At 46.7% G+C, this 14056-nt stretch overlaps 6 protein-coding genes across 6 annotated transcripts; 2 read left to right on the top strand and 4 right to left on the bottom strand.

Annotated features, from left to right (window-relative positions):
- Nucleotides 1-775: 775 nt before the first annotated feature.
- Nucleotides 776-1814, top strand: F4822DRAFT_430673 (nmrA-like family protein; the record flags this gene model as incomplete). Its single annotated transcript, XM_051461340.1, has 3 exons — nt 776-1382; nt 1440-1602; nt 1652-1814. The coding sequence occupies 3 exons, from the start codon at nt 776-778 to the stop codon at nt 1812-1814; spliced, it is 933 nt and encodes a 310-aa protein (XP_051313699.1).
- On the bottom strand, nt 1699-3130 carry F4822DRAFT_296195 (NAD(P)-binding protein). The gene is made up of 2 exons (XM_051455111.1): nt 2724-3130; nt 1699-2669 (listed from the first exon to the last, which is right to left on the bottom strand). Exons 1-2 carry the CDS (start codon nt 2976-2978, stop codon nt 2007-2009), a joined length of 918 nt encoding a protein of 305 aa, XP_051313698.1. The 5' UTR covers nt 2979-3130; the 3' UTR covers nt 1699-2006.
- Nucleotides 3131-3442: 312 nt separating this feature from the next.
- Nucleotides 3443-6064, bottom strand: F4822DRAFT_407986 (uncharacterized protein). The gene is made up of 3 exons (XM_051458544.1): nt 4987-6064; nt 4618-4901; nt 3443-4556 (listed from the first exon to the last, which is right to left on the bottom strand). The coding sequence occupies exons 1-3, from the start codon at nt 5913-5915 to the stop codon at nt 3664-3666; spliced, it is 2106 nt and encodes a 701-aa protein (XP_051313697.1). The 5' UTR covers nt 5916-6064; the 3' UTR covers nt 3443-3663.
- A 1015-nt stretch (nt 6065-7079) lies between these two features.
- On the bottom strand, nt 7080-10559 carry F4822DRAFT_437730 (uncharacterized protein; the record flags this gene model as incomplete). Its single annotated transcript, XM_051462439.1, has 3 exons — nt 7080-8305; nt 8364-9359; nt 9488-10559. The coding sequence occupies 3 exons, from the start codon at nt 10557-10559 to the stop codon at nt 7080-7082; spliced, it is 3294 nt and encodes a 1097-aa protein (XP_051313696.1).
- Nucleotides 10560-11313: 754 nt separating this feature from the next.
- On the top strand, nt 11314-12018 carry F4822DRAFT_430669 (uncharacterized protein; the record flags this gene model as incomplete). Its single annotated transcript, XM_051461339.1, has 1 exon — nt 11314-12018. One exon carries the CDS (start codon nt 11314-11316, stop codon nt 12016-12018), a length of 705 nt encoding a protein of 234 aa, XP_051313695.1.
- Nucleotides 12019-12853: 835 nt separating this feature from the next.
- Nucleotides 12854-13836, bottom strand: F4822DRAFT_430668 (uncharacterized protein; the record flags this gene model as incomplete). The annotated part of the gene is made up of 2 exons (XM_051461338.1): nt 12854-13464; nt 13518-13836. The coding sequence occupies 2 exons, from the start codon at nt 13834-13836 to the stop codon at nt 12854-12856; spliced, it is 930 nt and encodes a 309-aa protein (XP_051313694.1).
- Nucleotides 13837-14056: the final 220 nt, after the last annotated feature.

Genomic DNA, 14056 nt, shown 5'->3' with positions numbered 1-14056 from the left:
GAAACCCTACATATGAATCTCTGTCCTTCCCACCTGCCTAGGTGTCCATGTCACTCATAGCCCCGTTGGTAAGACCTCTGATCGTGAAAAACATGCGACCACCCGCATCGTCTCGGTTGAAGACGTATTAACAGGATAGTGACGAAACAAATACGTATTTCGGGTTGCGACACCGATGCTAGTCTAAAGAACGGCAGCCAGCGTCCCCGTCGCACATATATAGGCGGAGATCTTGTAGGTATAAGTAAATATCGTCATTATAGATAACCGTCACACAGGACGCGTGGGGGATGACGGAAATATGTCTAGAACTCTAGGTTAGCTACTTGACAAGGTGGTTACTTGGGCATATTAGTATTGTTTAAGTTTAGGTACATGGGTGAGTGCCGTTATAGAAATAAAATACGAGAGATTATCTTCAATTCAGGGGTAACATTTTGAATTAAGTAAGTGGCATACGTAGACCACTTTAGCACTTGGAAACCTCGTTAGAAGAACCACCACCACGTTATACCATTTCAAACAAGCTTACTTGTTTTTTCCCCGAAATGCCGCGACCTCAAGTAAAATCAGAGAAATCCATGATGAAAGTGGCCGAGCGACCGGTGTCCGGTTCCTATTTCTCGGCGCCACCAAGCACCGACACTCCACCCCCTTACAGAAAGGTACATAGGTACTTAGACACAAACAACTTACAAAAGGCGAAACGTTACGCTCTTCTCAACATCAAATAAAAGTGAAGTTTCAGTTCATATTCAAAATAGTTTCTATCAACATGTCTCTCACAGTCGGAATCGCTGCCATAACCGGCAAATTCGCCCGCGAGCTTACTTCGTTCCTCCTCAAGAACCCTGCCATCACTATCAAGGGATACTGCCGCGACCCTTCTAAAGTTCCAGAGTCATTCTTTTCCAAGGTATCTATCGTGAAGGGCGACGCTTTCGACACATCAGCTATCCGCTCTTTCGTTAGTGGTTGCGATGTCGTGGTTTGCTGCTATCTCGGCGACGCCAAGTTGATGGTCAACGGCCAAACTACCCTCATTGACGCCTGTGCCGCCGAAGGAGTTCCACGATATGTAGCTTCCGATTGGTCTATCGACTACACCAAGCTTGAGCTCGGACAACTATTCCCCAAGGACCCTATGATTCGCGTTAAGGCGTACCTAGATGCCCAGGACAAGGTTAAGGGCGTACATGTCCTGGTGGGCATGTTTATGGATATGGCATTTAGTCAAGCTTTCCAGGTCTATGATCCTGCTTCATCGACCCTCAAGTACTGGGGCACCGGCGATGAGATCTGGGAGGCCACGACTTACCGGAACGCAGCTGAGTTCACGGCCGCTGTTGTTGCTGACAAGGATGCCGTCGGCGTCAAGAAACGTGAGTAATCAGTGCACTAAAGGCGAACATTACGGGCGATGGCTTACGTAAGTGTAGTTGTTGGCGGTCGTGCGACATTCAAGGAGATCTCTGGAGCATTTGAGCGTGCCTATGGGGAGAAGCCTAAGCTTGAACGCCAAGGCTCAGCGGATGATTTGTTCAAGCGCATGCACGAGTTGCGTCAGAGTAACCCGCAAAACATCTTTTCGTACCTTTTCTTGTAAGTATCAAATATCCCTAGGACATTAATAGCGTCTAAAACTGCCTAGATTCTTCCAATACTACATGATTAACGGGCAAACACTGCTAGGCCCCAATCTAGATAATCATAAGTATCCTCAGGTAAAGCCTGTGAGCTGGGAGGATTACCTTAAGAGTACCCCGAAGGATCAATTGCCCGGTGCACCAGGCAGAGCAGGTCAGAATGTCTAAAAGCGAGGAAAAGGTTGATATTGTGAAATAGTCATTAGGTGATTAAGTCCTGTACTGTTATACATTCATTCGGTTTTTGGTACAAAAAGGGGATAGCAGTGGACTAAAATAGAATCGCACTGTACAATTCAACATTACTTTTCCTCCCAATTACCCACTACAAGATCCTAATCGGGGCCCCAAAGCTTACGATCACTTCTTGAACTGGCTTTCCGTCTCGATCCACGTTCCGAAGTCCTTCATGTCGGGGTTTATCTTCTTCAACGATGGGATATCGGCCCCATACCCGACTTCGCGGAACCATCTGAACATGTATCCGAGCTCCTTCACCATCCAGTTGATGATCGTTGCGATGAAGGTGTAAGTAGTAGGTATGTTCTCGCCAGTTTTCTGTTTGAATATCGACGCGAATTCATCGTACGTAAGCTCATCTCCGGCCAAGCTAATCTTCTTATTCTTGTACTCCTCCGGATGCAAGAAAGCCTGTGCTGCAAAGAACCCGATATCACTAGTCGCAATCAACTGCAACTTTTGGTCCTTCCTTAGGTTCGACTGGTAGCTAGTGGTAAAAACCTTGCCGAAGAAACCCGGCACGAGATTTTCGAAGAAAGCAACCGGTCGCAGAACAGTCCAGTCCATCTCCCCGCTCTTCGTCTTCTCGAAAAGGTACTTCTCGATATTGTGCTTACTAATGAAATGTGGGATGTCCGTCGGGTTATCATCCGACTTAGCGGGGCCGCCGCGATCGACAGATGAGTACACCAAGTGCTTCACACCATTCTTGAGCGAGGCATCAATGAGCGCCTTGCCTTGCACTTCTTCAGTCCTGTGACTAGCACCGCCACCAATAGCTGCCTAACGAACATTTAGCATGTCAAAACTCCTGGGAGTATCTCCGTTATATCATACCTGTACGCTGAAAACTCCCCATATCGGTGTCTTCGTAATCTCTCTAGCTTTGGCGAAAATGTTGTCAGTGGCGTCCAAGTTCCCCGCTACTAACTTGATTTTGGGCGATTTCTGCACAAGTCGCTGCGCGGATGCTGATTGGGAATCCCGTGTGAGAGCAAGGATCTCAAAGTCGGCATTTGCCTTGAGCAGTGCATTTACAACTGCGCCCCCCTGCTTGCCTGTGGCACCTGTGATGAGAACTGCGCGAGACATGGTTATATTGGTGTAACCTGGATGAAAGTGAAAATATGGTAGCTTTTAAGACGGTGAAAAACTCGAATTGAGAGTGAAATAGGAGAAAACAATGAGTTAAACAATTAAAAATTCGATCATGAATTGAACATGACTGGAATGGTATTTTATGTAAATCGACGTCAAAGTGATGTTTGTGAATAGCAATTCATGGAATGCTGACCAATGAGAATTGACTCGGAGCTCCAAGACACCGGGAAACTCTTGTTTGCCCGGGACCTGTTGCGACCGACTAAAGACACGCCCTCACCTATTTTCAGCTACTAATGCTACTTTACCCCGCTATAGATTCCGATCTATCGACCCACTATAGATCGATACCCGCCGCCGACGTGAAGATCCCGGAGTCAATTGAGTCCGATGACAAACCAACAAATTTTACATTTCGTTCCTTCTCGTAACTAATGTTTACAAAGGCTTTCATGATGATGATAAATCTTGTTGCCTGGTATTACGATGGGCTTGTTCGCTATTCCGAAGGCTAGAAATAACAACTCTTGGCGTGCCTTACAAACAATTTTAATAATAATAAACGATCATGATGGAAAACCGGATTCTGTAGCATTATATGTGGGGTATTTCTTCATCGTCATACGAAGCCATCGTGATTGTACTATAGGACTTCTAGAAAGTAGCGATTATGTAATTACAACAAAGACCATAGGCCTCCATCACCCTCACCCGTCTGCATCATAAAGTTATCCATATCTCTAATATCACCAAAACCGAATTCGAAATTACCTAAGCCCGTATCGAAGTATCCAGAACTAAAAGTTGGATCCAAGGCGGCATTAGCGACTGTTGCGTCAGCTAATGTTCGAGTCTCTCCAAGAGCCTGTAGACTGGCATCCCAGTCATTCTGTATAATAGGCATTCCAATCGAGACATCCCCTTCAGTCCCAAACCGAGCTTGCTCGTTAGTTTGAATTTGGGCAGGTGTAGGAAAATCCGATACCGTAGCTGGTGGTGAAGCTGGAGGGGTCTGGGTTCCAAGGACATCATGAATAGCCCCGCCACTTCCATCATCGCAACTCCCATTATTACTGTTCAGGCAGACGATTTTCTTCTGTTGGTACCAAGACTTCAATTTCTGGAAGGCGTTTAAGAATGGCCGTGATTGCGGGAAGAACCCATGTTGCGAAAGTCTAGCGAGCTTCTGAATCATTCCTTCGACGAGATCTAGCGGGGAAGGTACGTCGTATATATCGCCATGACTCGTTCGATAACGTGATAGATCATTAGTGAAATGACCAAGTCTAATAAGGCAAACTGCTGTAGCTAGATTCCAGATCAAAAATATATTAGGAAGAGAGCGTGCAAGGGCATCGCCCAACGATAGATAGGTATTAAAGATGCCCGCGCCCGTCTTTAGGCAATGTAAGAGCGCGTCAATATGTGTGACCGTGAGGGCTGGTCGAGTTAGGGTTGTTTTACTTTTCTTCACGCTTTGAAGCCAAGAGACCATCTGGCGGCTGTAGATGCGGATGGCCACCTGGTGTATGTAGAGATCGGCTACTGAAGCTGCGATGCTTTTGAGCTCTTGGGGGTTGCGGATGTCAGCTAGGCTTTGGTGCAACCGCGTTGATGATAATATACTTACGGGGTTCAATGTTCCCTGACGCAGATTGTTTCCAATCAGCTAACCTCTGCCGGAAAATCCCCAGTACGTGCTGAGTCCTAAAATCGTCGAAGGGTTCTTCGGTAGCCTGATATGGGGCGTTCAAAGTTTTCGAAGCCTCGTCGAAGATCTCCTGAAGAGCTACCAGGTTACATAACCATTGATCATCGTTTCGCCTGTCGGAGTCTCGCATTAGGGCTTCCATACAGTCTCGGTGGGATGAGGTGAACAGAAGCGGTTGATGGCGGCGTAGAAGAGTGGTTGAGCTGTTGAATGTTAGCCTTTAGATCATGTATGCCCGGCAATTTTGACTACTGGGCATTAGAAGAGGAATAAGTCGCGGCTACTCACCAAGATGCGCCCAAATAGACTGCTAATAACGTTCGATGGATCTCCTTTGCACTAGCTTTATCCCTCCCATTTAATTTAGGCCCTGTGCTTAATCCAAGATCGTGCGACATCACCACGGCGCTGTATACATGCTGGGGTAGTGCGAAGGATCTGATATGAGGAGGTTGTATATAGTATTGTGAGAAAAGGATCATAGATTGCAATAGGTCAAGTGATTTAGCACCCTGGATGAATACATCCTGAGCTAACGTATTGTTAAGCCGTGTTAGGAGAGGGGGTACGAGAGATGGCCTGATAGAGGCGCTGGCGACCGTCATGATGGTCAAGAAGAGTATAGGCTTCTTCATCCTAATCGCAGATACATCTTCCTCGGATGAAATCTCAATAACAGGCATCAACGGGCGCATATGGAGATTCCAATGATCAAATAGAAGCGAAGCCGTGGAAGCGTCCACCAACCTCTGGTTCACAACATCGCCATACATCGCAACATCCATTCCGACATCGTTAGTCACACGCTCCGGTTGGATCCGCCGTTCGGCATGTGACAGGAAGTCATCTTCTCTACCGTTAGAATCTGGAGTGGTAGACTGTAATGCTTCGCCCCTCGTTTGATTAGGCGAGTGTTGGTTTCGTCGCCTCTCAATTTCCAAGGCGCTCGTCAAAGCATCAATCCTGCTTTCAAGCTCGGAGAACTTTTGAGAGGTCTTCATGCGCGCCTTCGGTGGACCCGGATCTTGGCAAGGCCTTGAGAGTCTTAGACAAGTCTCGCAATCTTTAGATCCAGGGACCGAAACACATTTTATCTTCATGTTGCGACATGTCATACATGCCCTGATTCTCTTCACGCCCGTTTCGGGCTCTCTCGTGAGAGTTCCATTTTCGGGTAAACTGGAAAAGCTATTAGCTGATGCCATTGCTACCGGCATCAATCATGGTGTCTTTCACAACATTACTCGGTCAATTGGTTGAGCAATTGTCCGTTTAATGTGGTTGACAACCACTCGGGGAAAAAATGATGTTAGAAATTAAATGTTGTTGGGTTGAGTGAGTTGATGTTGGTTCATTTCAATAGAAGACTTACGTACCCAGGACCGGGTGCTAAGTTTATTAATCTATAGGTCCCGAGGTATCATTCTAGGCGTATTATCTAATACAAATCTGCGGAATTAGATGCTGAGTAATCGCGGGGTAGTTCTGCGATTTTTTGCTAGCGCCTGAATCTACCATAAGTTTTACGTGGACCTCGCTATACTAACAGAACTCTATATGCTAACTTTAGGGAATTTTGGCGTATTATTCCCTACATTTACAGCGCTTCATTGTCTGCGTTTCCCTAAACATAGCAGTCATAGCACTTACTCGGCAGCTCATTCAAGCACTATATAAGGGAATAGGCTGCCTAACTCGCTGGGTTTCGGTTCCTTTTTTTTTTTTTTTCTTTTAAAAGGCTCATTAAAATTTACTCTATTCTCTGGGCTGACTTAGTCTTTACCATCATGTACGCACCTTACAGGATTAACATTGGCTACCTGTTTGGGGTCAGTATAACTTGGACATAATTACCTAGGTAAACTAGGTATCTTGCTAAAGAAGTGGGTGGTGTTGTGCTTTTCAAGATTAATGTTACGACTGAAATATCTTTAGTCAGCTATATCCCCACAAAGCTCTCTCTCTTAGCGATTCAGTAAGAAGATATAGTGCCTGAACCCAGTATTCTAGCGCAGAAGCCCGCTACAATTTTGGTGGATATCGGGCTCTATCCACTATAACTATAGTGGATGGAACCTGCTTCGGCATAGTCTTAGTCAGCCGAGTAAAACTTTCATTGCATTAGTAAGTAATCATGTAAGCAAGAAGACTCTATCCTGATGACATAAGCATATTTCTGTAAGCAGTTATCTCTTACATAATCCCTTCTCAACCGCCTGTCGCTTTCCCCCAACCCTTTTTTTTTTCACGTAATTTCGTACGAAGATTAACTATTCCATATGATGTACGCAAACATGATACGGCTTATAATATAGAAAAGCGTTTAAACACTCAATCCGTATACTACTCTGTCTAATTCATTCACCTCTTAATTTCAATTCTCACCAAGCCACCACTGCTACTGGTCCACGCGGAAAGATTCTCACTAGTAATTTGCGAATCTCATCCATCATGAGGATTCCCAAGGCGAGTGGTACGGGTATCAGCCAGAATTCAATCGGAACCGATGTAGTACTAAATAGCGTTTGAATACCCGGAACTTCAGTAACGAATATGACAATGATGAGACTAATTACCATACTCAAGATTAGCCATGGATTTCGTCGTTGTTTGGTGAATGGGTCGGCCTGCACGATAGAAAGTCGACGGTTCCTTACAGCTAGGAGATTACCCCACTGTAAGAAAACGAGTGTAACAAAATAGATGCACTGGCCCGTGCTGTTGAACGCCACAAGCTGTTCTTGCGAGTAACCATGAAAACCATCACCGTACCCTCCGAATAGGAAGAAGAGCTCGTGGATCGGGATCCCTGCATACTTCCACATGTATAGGAAGAACATGGCATGCGCAGTACATGTCTCCATGAAGCCGGTAAAGAGGTATGCCTGCCCGTAGATACGGGCTGTAATAAGATGGTCGTGCTTATGATTGCGGGGTCGTAGCGAGAGCACATCGAACTCGGCATTTTCCATGATAAGCGACAGCGACGAGAACAAATCGGTGAAAACACATATAATAATCATAAGGAATGAGCTGAGCGGTAAAGGCACGCCGAAGAACACATTCAGTATGACCGGCCAGATTTCCGACCAACTACCCGCAGATAAGAGGTACGCAATGACTTTCTGCAGGTTCTGGAAAACTAACCGCCCAAGCCGAATAGCCTCGAGGATAGAGTCGAATCGGTCTAGGAGGACTAGGTCGGCTGCCTCAATAGCTACATCGCTCCCGCTCCCAATTGCCACGCCCACGTCTGCAGCACGCAATGCTGGTGCATCATTAACACCATCTCCCGTCACAGCTACAACATTGCCGCGCTCCTGGAACTCATTGACAATACGAAGTTTCTGTTCGGGTGTTGTGCGTGCGAAAACAATCTCCTCATACTCACAGACTATGTCCCAATCTTCCTTAACGAGGCTCGACAGCACAGAACCCTCTAGCAACAGACTGCGCCCAGGTTCCGACTCTTTATCGTCACCTGGTGTGGTGGACGACATTGGTCTGTTACGAACATCTTCAACGTGGTCGACTTTTCCTTGGCTAGTGAAAATGCCTAAGCTGCGTGCTATGGCTGCAGCTGTGAGGCCATAGTCGCCGGTTACCACTAGATCATCAAATATCAGTTGGGTTCGAGATGAAAAGGGTCTTCTGGTATTACTTACTGAAAAAACGCGCACCAGCACGACGGCATTCCGCAATTGTAGTCTGAGCTTCCGGACGAGGTGGATCGAGAATACCGATAATGCCGATTATCGTGAGGTCTCGGACCGCATGCCTCGCAATCTCGTCGCTGAACTCGTTCGTCGCACGTTGGCTGGTTGATTCCATTTTCTTCTCACACAAGACAATAACTCGTTCAGCATTTGTTGATAGCTGGTCCTGGAATGCCTTGAAGGCACTGCGCGCCGCTGCATCTAATGGCTGAACAGAATCTGTCCTACTAGACCAATACTTGGTGCATCCACCGAACAGTACATCCGGGGCGCCCTTGATAAATACTTGATATTGGTTATTTGTCTGGCTGCTCGATTGAGGGTCGTGGTGCATGGTGAGCATCCATTTGTTCTTGGAGTTGAATGGGATTTGGTAAGCTCTAGGATGTTCCGCCTTGAGTTGATCCAATGTCTTGCCACGCGCAAAGAACCTAAGCAGGGCAGCATCGGTCGCATTGCCTTGAATAGTGCGTTCATTCAATCCCAGATGCAATGAGGTCGGATCAAATGAAGCATCATTGCACAAGAGTGCAGCCGAATGCAACCTCCGGACTGATTGACTCACACTTTCCTTCTCTAGTGCTTGAGCTACCTCGTTGGGCGATAACTGTTGGTCGATAGAGCATAACGAGGTTACACGCATTTGGTTTTGTGTCAATGTGCCTGTCTTATCAGAGCATATTACGTTGACACAGCCCAGTGTCTCAACGGTGGAAAGGCCTTTAGGAAGGACGTTGACAGCCTTCATGCGACGAGCAATCATCATCAAAGTGAGAGATACTGCGATCGGCATCCCTTCTGGTATGAATGCTACGACTGTACCCATAACATTATTGAGCATCGCCACTACATTCATGTATCCAGGATGGCCACGTCTTAGCCAACCGACCCACGTGAGCGCGATAAGTAGAGCAAGGCAGATTGTTAGACATACGATGATCCTTACTGTACAACTAAAAGTCAGCATAGATTGTTCTAGTGGAATTCCACACGATGGAACGGCTGCTCTTTCGAAGAGCCCCGATTCGCAAGAAAAACAGAACTGGGAGGCTTGTAACTCATAAATTACGTACCAAATCGCCAAATTTCGCGCTGAATGAGGGTGGGCTTTTCGTGAACACTACTCATGGCGTGGGCAATGCGACCCATAACAGATCGTCCTCCCGTCAATATCACAACACCAGTTCCTGAACCATTGACAACGACACTACCCATCAATGCAATATTACGGCTTTCGAGAATATTAGGGTCCGTACTTCCAATGGTGCCTTCGGTCTCTTCCGATTCGCCAGTTAGCACAGAGCGGTCGAAGCGAATATCTCCTGAGTGGCTCAGCAGTCGAAGGTCAGCCGGAACTCTATTACCCATCTTGAGATGAACAATGTCACCGGCGACGAGCTGGGTTGCAGGAACAAGGATATCCTTTCCCTCTCTCAGAATGGGGGTTTCTGATGGGAGCAAATCAGTGATTGATCGCATCGTGCGTGCTGTTGTCCAATCTTGAACTGCGGAAAAGCCGGCTTGAAACGTAATAACGATGAGCACTAAAATTGCCAATGCAAGATTCGTCGGCGATGGTGGATCACTCAATGGTTTCCAACAAATAAAGAATACGACGACGCCAACCCATAATACGGAACAGAAACCACCAAATACATAGAAAAAGAGCTTCTTGAGATAGTTGGTCTTGGGCTTTGGCAGTGTGTTCGCTCCATCGCGTTCAAGCCGTATCGCTGCCGCATGGTCCGAGAGCCCTTGCGCCGCGTCAACATTAAGTTGCTGGCAGACTTGGGCAGGATCCAATTCATGATATGTAAGGTTCGCGAAATAATCTCTATCGTCCTTGTCGACGTCGACAGCTTTGAGGTCGGGCGGACTAGTGGAGTCGACATTGCGCGATTCGGATACATGAATGGACAGTGTGCGATATTCGATAGGAAGACCGGAGTAGCCAGAGACATGTCTTCTGGAGCTGCGACTCGAGCCACGACTCATTGATCGACCTGCCCCTCTTGAGAGAGAACGCGAGCCATCTTGATCAGGAAGCCTACGGCCACGATCTTGACCTCCGCCCTCATTTAAGTCTTGAATGGTAATATGAAGGTCGTGATTAGTCTCTCGTTGCCGGCTGCTCTCATGCGCCATAGCTGCTGAAGCGACCGAGATTTAATTGATGTGAGTGCCGATGACACCCTCGGTATTGACATAAGCATTGTCGCAACTACCACGCAAATATATACAAAAAAGTCGAACCCCATCCTGCACTTGTTATTATTTACTCCAATTCTCCGTAATTTCTTGATTGCGATGGGGTGGTTGGTCTATTACACGCATCGAATCGACCCGTTGGAATGGCGCAACCGAAAATCGCTCATATTGTGCACAAAATCAACCTTTAGGCGAAAGAGTTTGGTGCAATGACCATTGGTTGATCATTACGTGAAATTTACCTAAATGATTACAAAGTGTGCCCCCAGACCTAGCAACATCACATGTCGCCGCAATTTGGAACGTTGGTAAAGGCTACAAGCCGATAGGAGGGCATCGTTAGCCGTGAAGAAACGTCAAGGTCAATTCCCTGGATCTAACCCTGACCTAGCCGTGGGCTGCCTCCCAAGCACGCCAGGGCCCCAAATACATACCTGGTATAAGGATTATTGTTTGGAGCAACTAAATCGGGAATTCCGAATTAAGTATCTCGTCGGATACGACAACACTGAGCCAGGAAGCAGTTGCCTACCGCTATTATTGACGGTGATGATTTTTTATCTTAGCTAAGTGCATCTGAGATGCATCAAGTCATTTCAGCGCCGCCTATAAGTGTGAAATGCTTTCTGTGCCTGGATGGGTTCGACCTGGTAGGCTCTTTCGTAGTTTTTCTAGATATCCCAAGTTAGTTATGGCTGGTGCGCCACCCGAACCCTCTTCTTCGAAACCATCATCCCAAGGAGCTATAGTCACTGCGCTATGTGTAGCTCTAGCTATTTTGATATTCTTCGCAGCACTTCGTGTGCGACGAGCAGCTGCTCTATCCATGATTCGCGAAACTGGGCCAAGGAAAAGGCTACCAACCAACAGAGTCGACTCAATTCCTCTTATCAAGTACACTGATGCCAGAAAGAGATACCTCAAAAATAATACTACCCATACCCTCTTAACCGCTGAACTACCAGGAATCCCACCAAGAAGCGACCCGACTACGCTTCGTGTTTCCGGCCCAAACGCGTCCAGAACACCGGTAAACCCGACCATACAACAGCGCTGGAAGAAATTCTTCCCAGGGTTATCAAATACTCCCCAACCAACAACTCGAGACATTCAACAATCCTGTCCAACCTGCACCGAAGACTTCCTAAATGATGATAACGTTCGATGGTTACCCTGTGGACATATATTTCATCCACGGTGTATCGATCCATGGTTCAAGGGCTCCGCAGTCACTTGCCCTCTATGGCAGGTGCCCCAGTTGTGTAAGAGAGACATTGTACTGACTCAAGACCTCGTCCCTTCTAGTCGCTTTGATGTCAGCACGGCTCTGGTGGATGACAGCCTACAGAGACCCCCAAGAGCACGAATCTCTACCTTCGGTTCACAGCGAGTATGACATGGGTATCCTCGTCGCCTATGTCGTAGCACTTACTCATGTGGCTTGGGGTTCCTAAAAGTCCCTACCCCGTCTATAATAAGAATGGCTTCGTAAAATTTATTCAACTCATTTATCCAACCGCTCCCTAACACAACAGCCAATGGACATCACAGCTATCTACTACGAGCATATAATATTATATTATATATATATATCAAGTTGATAGTTGAATATCGATGGATATCGCATCAAAGATCATCAAAAGTGATAACGGCGCTAGCGAGCTATGTTGTAGCATAAGCCTAGTATCAGAATAGAACGCCTCCACCCGTGAACTCCAGCAGCAAGAAAATGATAGATCCAAGCCCCCACCATGAGTGAAATACGAACAAGGCCACGTAGAAAGCCTTCACCGATACATCAAGGACTAAGAACCGCGAGGAAATATTTTACCAACCAGCCAGGGACCGGGTCTCCGTAATGATGGCGGCGAAATCAGGATATACGAAGTCGCGCCGCATTGGCTATCTACCAATCAAATCTCGACGGCTAGACGGAGAAATAGTAGTGATCCACTCCCCTGGTTAGCTACGCTAGGTCCCCACATAGTAACCGATATTACCCCTGAGAAATAGCGTGTTAGGGCACTCGTCTGCAATATGACGGAAATGGGAGACGGGAGAGTGTGGGGGTTCCGTGATCTTACCAGTTATAATGTCGACATAAGTCATCAGGCATTCCCATCCTAAGAGCCCACGTTTTCACCTCCCTTAACAACATAATCCCTATCTCTCACACCTAGACATTTTCCTCCTTTAACTCAACATGCGGATAATTATACCCAGTACCAAGACTAGGATCCTACCCCAGGCGTATTAGAAACGAATACAGACAGTATCGCAGCATACGCTGCTGTCACCACCATCATCTCTAAGTTCGAAGCTCTCAGCATCACTGTAACGACGCAGGCAAAGAGTATCACCCAAGCTGCGATTACTGCAAGCTGAGTCTTCCTATTCAACTCCCCGGATAATAGTACTAACGGGATTATCAGGAACATCGCCGTGGTCAATGCTATTACCAATCGGCTGGTAATATTAGCTATCAGGTCTGTGCTCTGGCATGACCATCGATGATTCGCATTTTGAGGCCTCGGATGTTCACAGGCGCTTTTATGGTTACTTTCGCTTCCGCAGTAACTTTCAAGGCCACTCTCATGGCTATTTTTACAGTCGTTTTCGGCTTTATTTTTTAATCGCCGGTAGCGGAAAAAGCGGAGCAGGCGGTGAATCCATCTTTGGAACGGGTCTTTCCGGTCCCGTGGCCCCCGATCGACTCGCAAAAGCCGGGTCTCGTACATTTCGTGGATTGTGAGATCATGACGCTGGCTGCATTGCTCTTCATTGTCAAGTAGCGAAAATGTGTCCATTGACATAATCTTATTAAATGCGATTAAAGCCTCATCTAAATTGCAGCTTCCTCAGCTGGTGTCCCGGCTCTAGCAGAAGTTTACGTACCATATTGTTGTAGAAGTCCGCGCAATTTTAAGATAAGCTCCTGATTAATCTTTTTGTCGAATTCGGGGACTTCCTCATCCTTCCGACAAAATCGGAGTCCTAGCCTATCGTCGGGCGTCGGCGGTATCCCCAACTTCAGCCCCGCTTGGTATATGTCATGGTCTACCTCAGCGATCTCGGTTTCTAGGAAACGAAGGTTGAGCAAGTGTGTTGTTTTAAATCTGCGAAATCCATGCAGTGTTAGGTTATTATCAGCCGTACTGGTTTGCCAGTGGGTGGAAAATTGCCTCTTAAGTTTTGAAGGACTATCTTGAGACATGTCAGGTATTTAACGCTAAACGCAAGCTAGCAGGCAATCCTAGATACTCGAAACAAAAAACAACAATAACAACAACAACATCGCAACCCTGTTTTATATGCATGTAGCTTCAATTGTCCTTCGCCATTTAGGACAATTGAGAAGGCAATGAGAAAAATCCATATGCAACTTAAGGCACTCCTAGAGGTTGATAAGTACAGCCCCGCAATGCCTTCTGCAC

Source organism: Hypoxylon trugodes (genome assembly GCF_022578975.1).
Source record: "Hypoxylon trugodes strain CBS 135444 unplaced genomic scaffold F4822scaffold_6, whole genome shotgun sequence".
Taxonomy (NCBI): Eukaryota; Fungi; Ascomycota; class Sordariomycetes; order Xylariales; family Hypoxylaceae; genus Hypoxylon; species Hypoxylon trugodes.
This window is presented reverse-complemented; position numbering and strand designations above follow the sequence as displayed.

What these genes read in the sequence shown, in the direction of transcription:
- F4822DRAFT_296195 (XM_051455111.1), bottom strand. Translation starts at nt 2,978, where the DNA reads ATGTCTCGCGCAGTTCTCATCACAGGTGCCACAGGCAAGCAGGGGGGC. An exon ending in GGGGAGTTTTCAGCGTACAG is followed by an intron (nt 2,670 to 2,723) that starts GTATGATATAAC and finishes AATGTTCGTTAG; the next exon opens with GCAGCTATTGGTGGCGGTGC.
- F4822DRAFT_407986 (XM_051458544.1), bottom strand. Translation starts at nt 5,915, where the DNA reads ATGCCGGTAGCAATGGCATCAGCTAATAGCTTTTCCAGTTTACCCGAA. An exon ending in GTCTATTTGGGCGCATCTTG is followed by an intron (nt 4,902 to 4,986) that starts GTGAGTAGCCGC and finishes AACATTCAACAG; the next exon opens with CTCAACCACTCTTCTACGCC. An exon ending in GTCAGGGAACATTGAACCCC is followed by an intron (nt 4,557 to 4,617) that starts GTAAGTATATTA and finishes GCAACCCCCAAG; the next exon opens with AGCTCAAAAGCATCGCAGCT.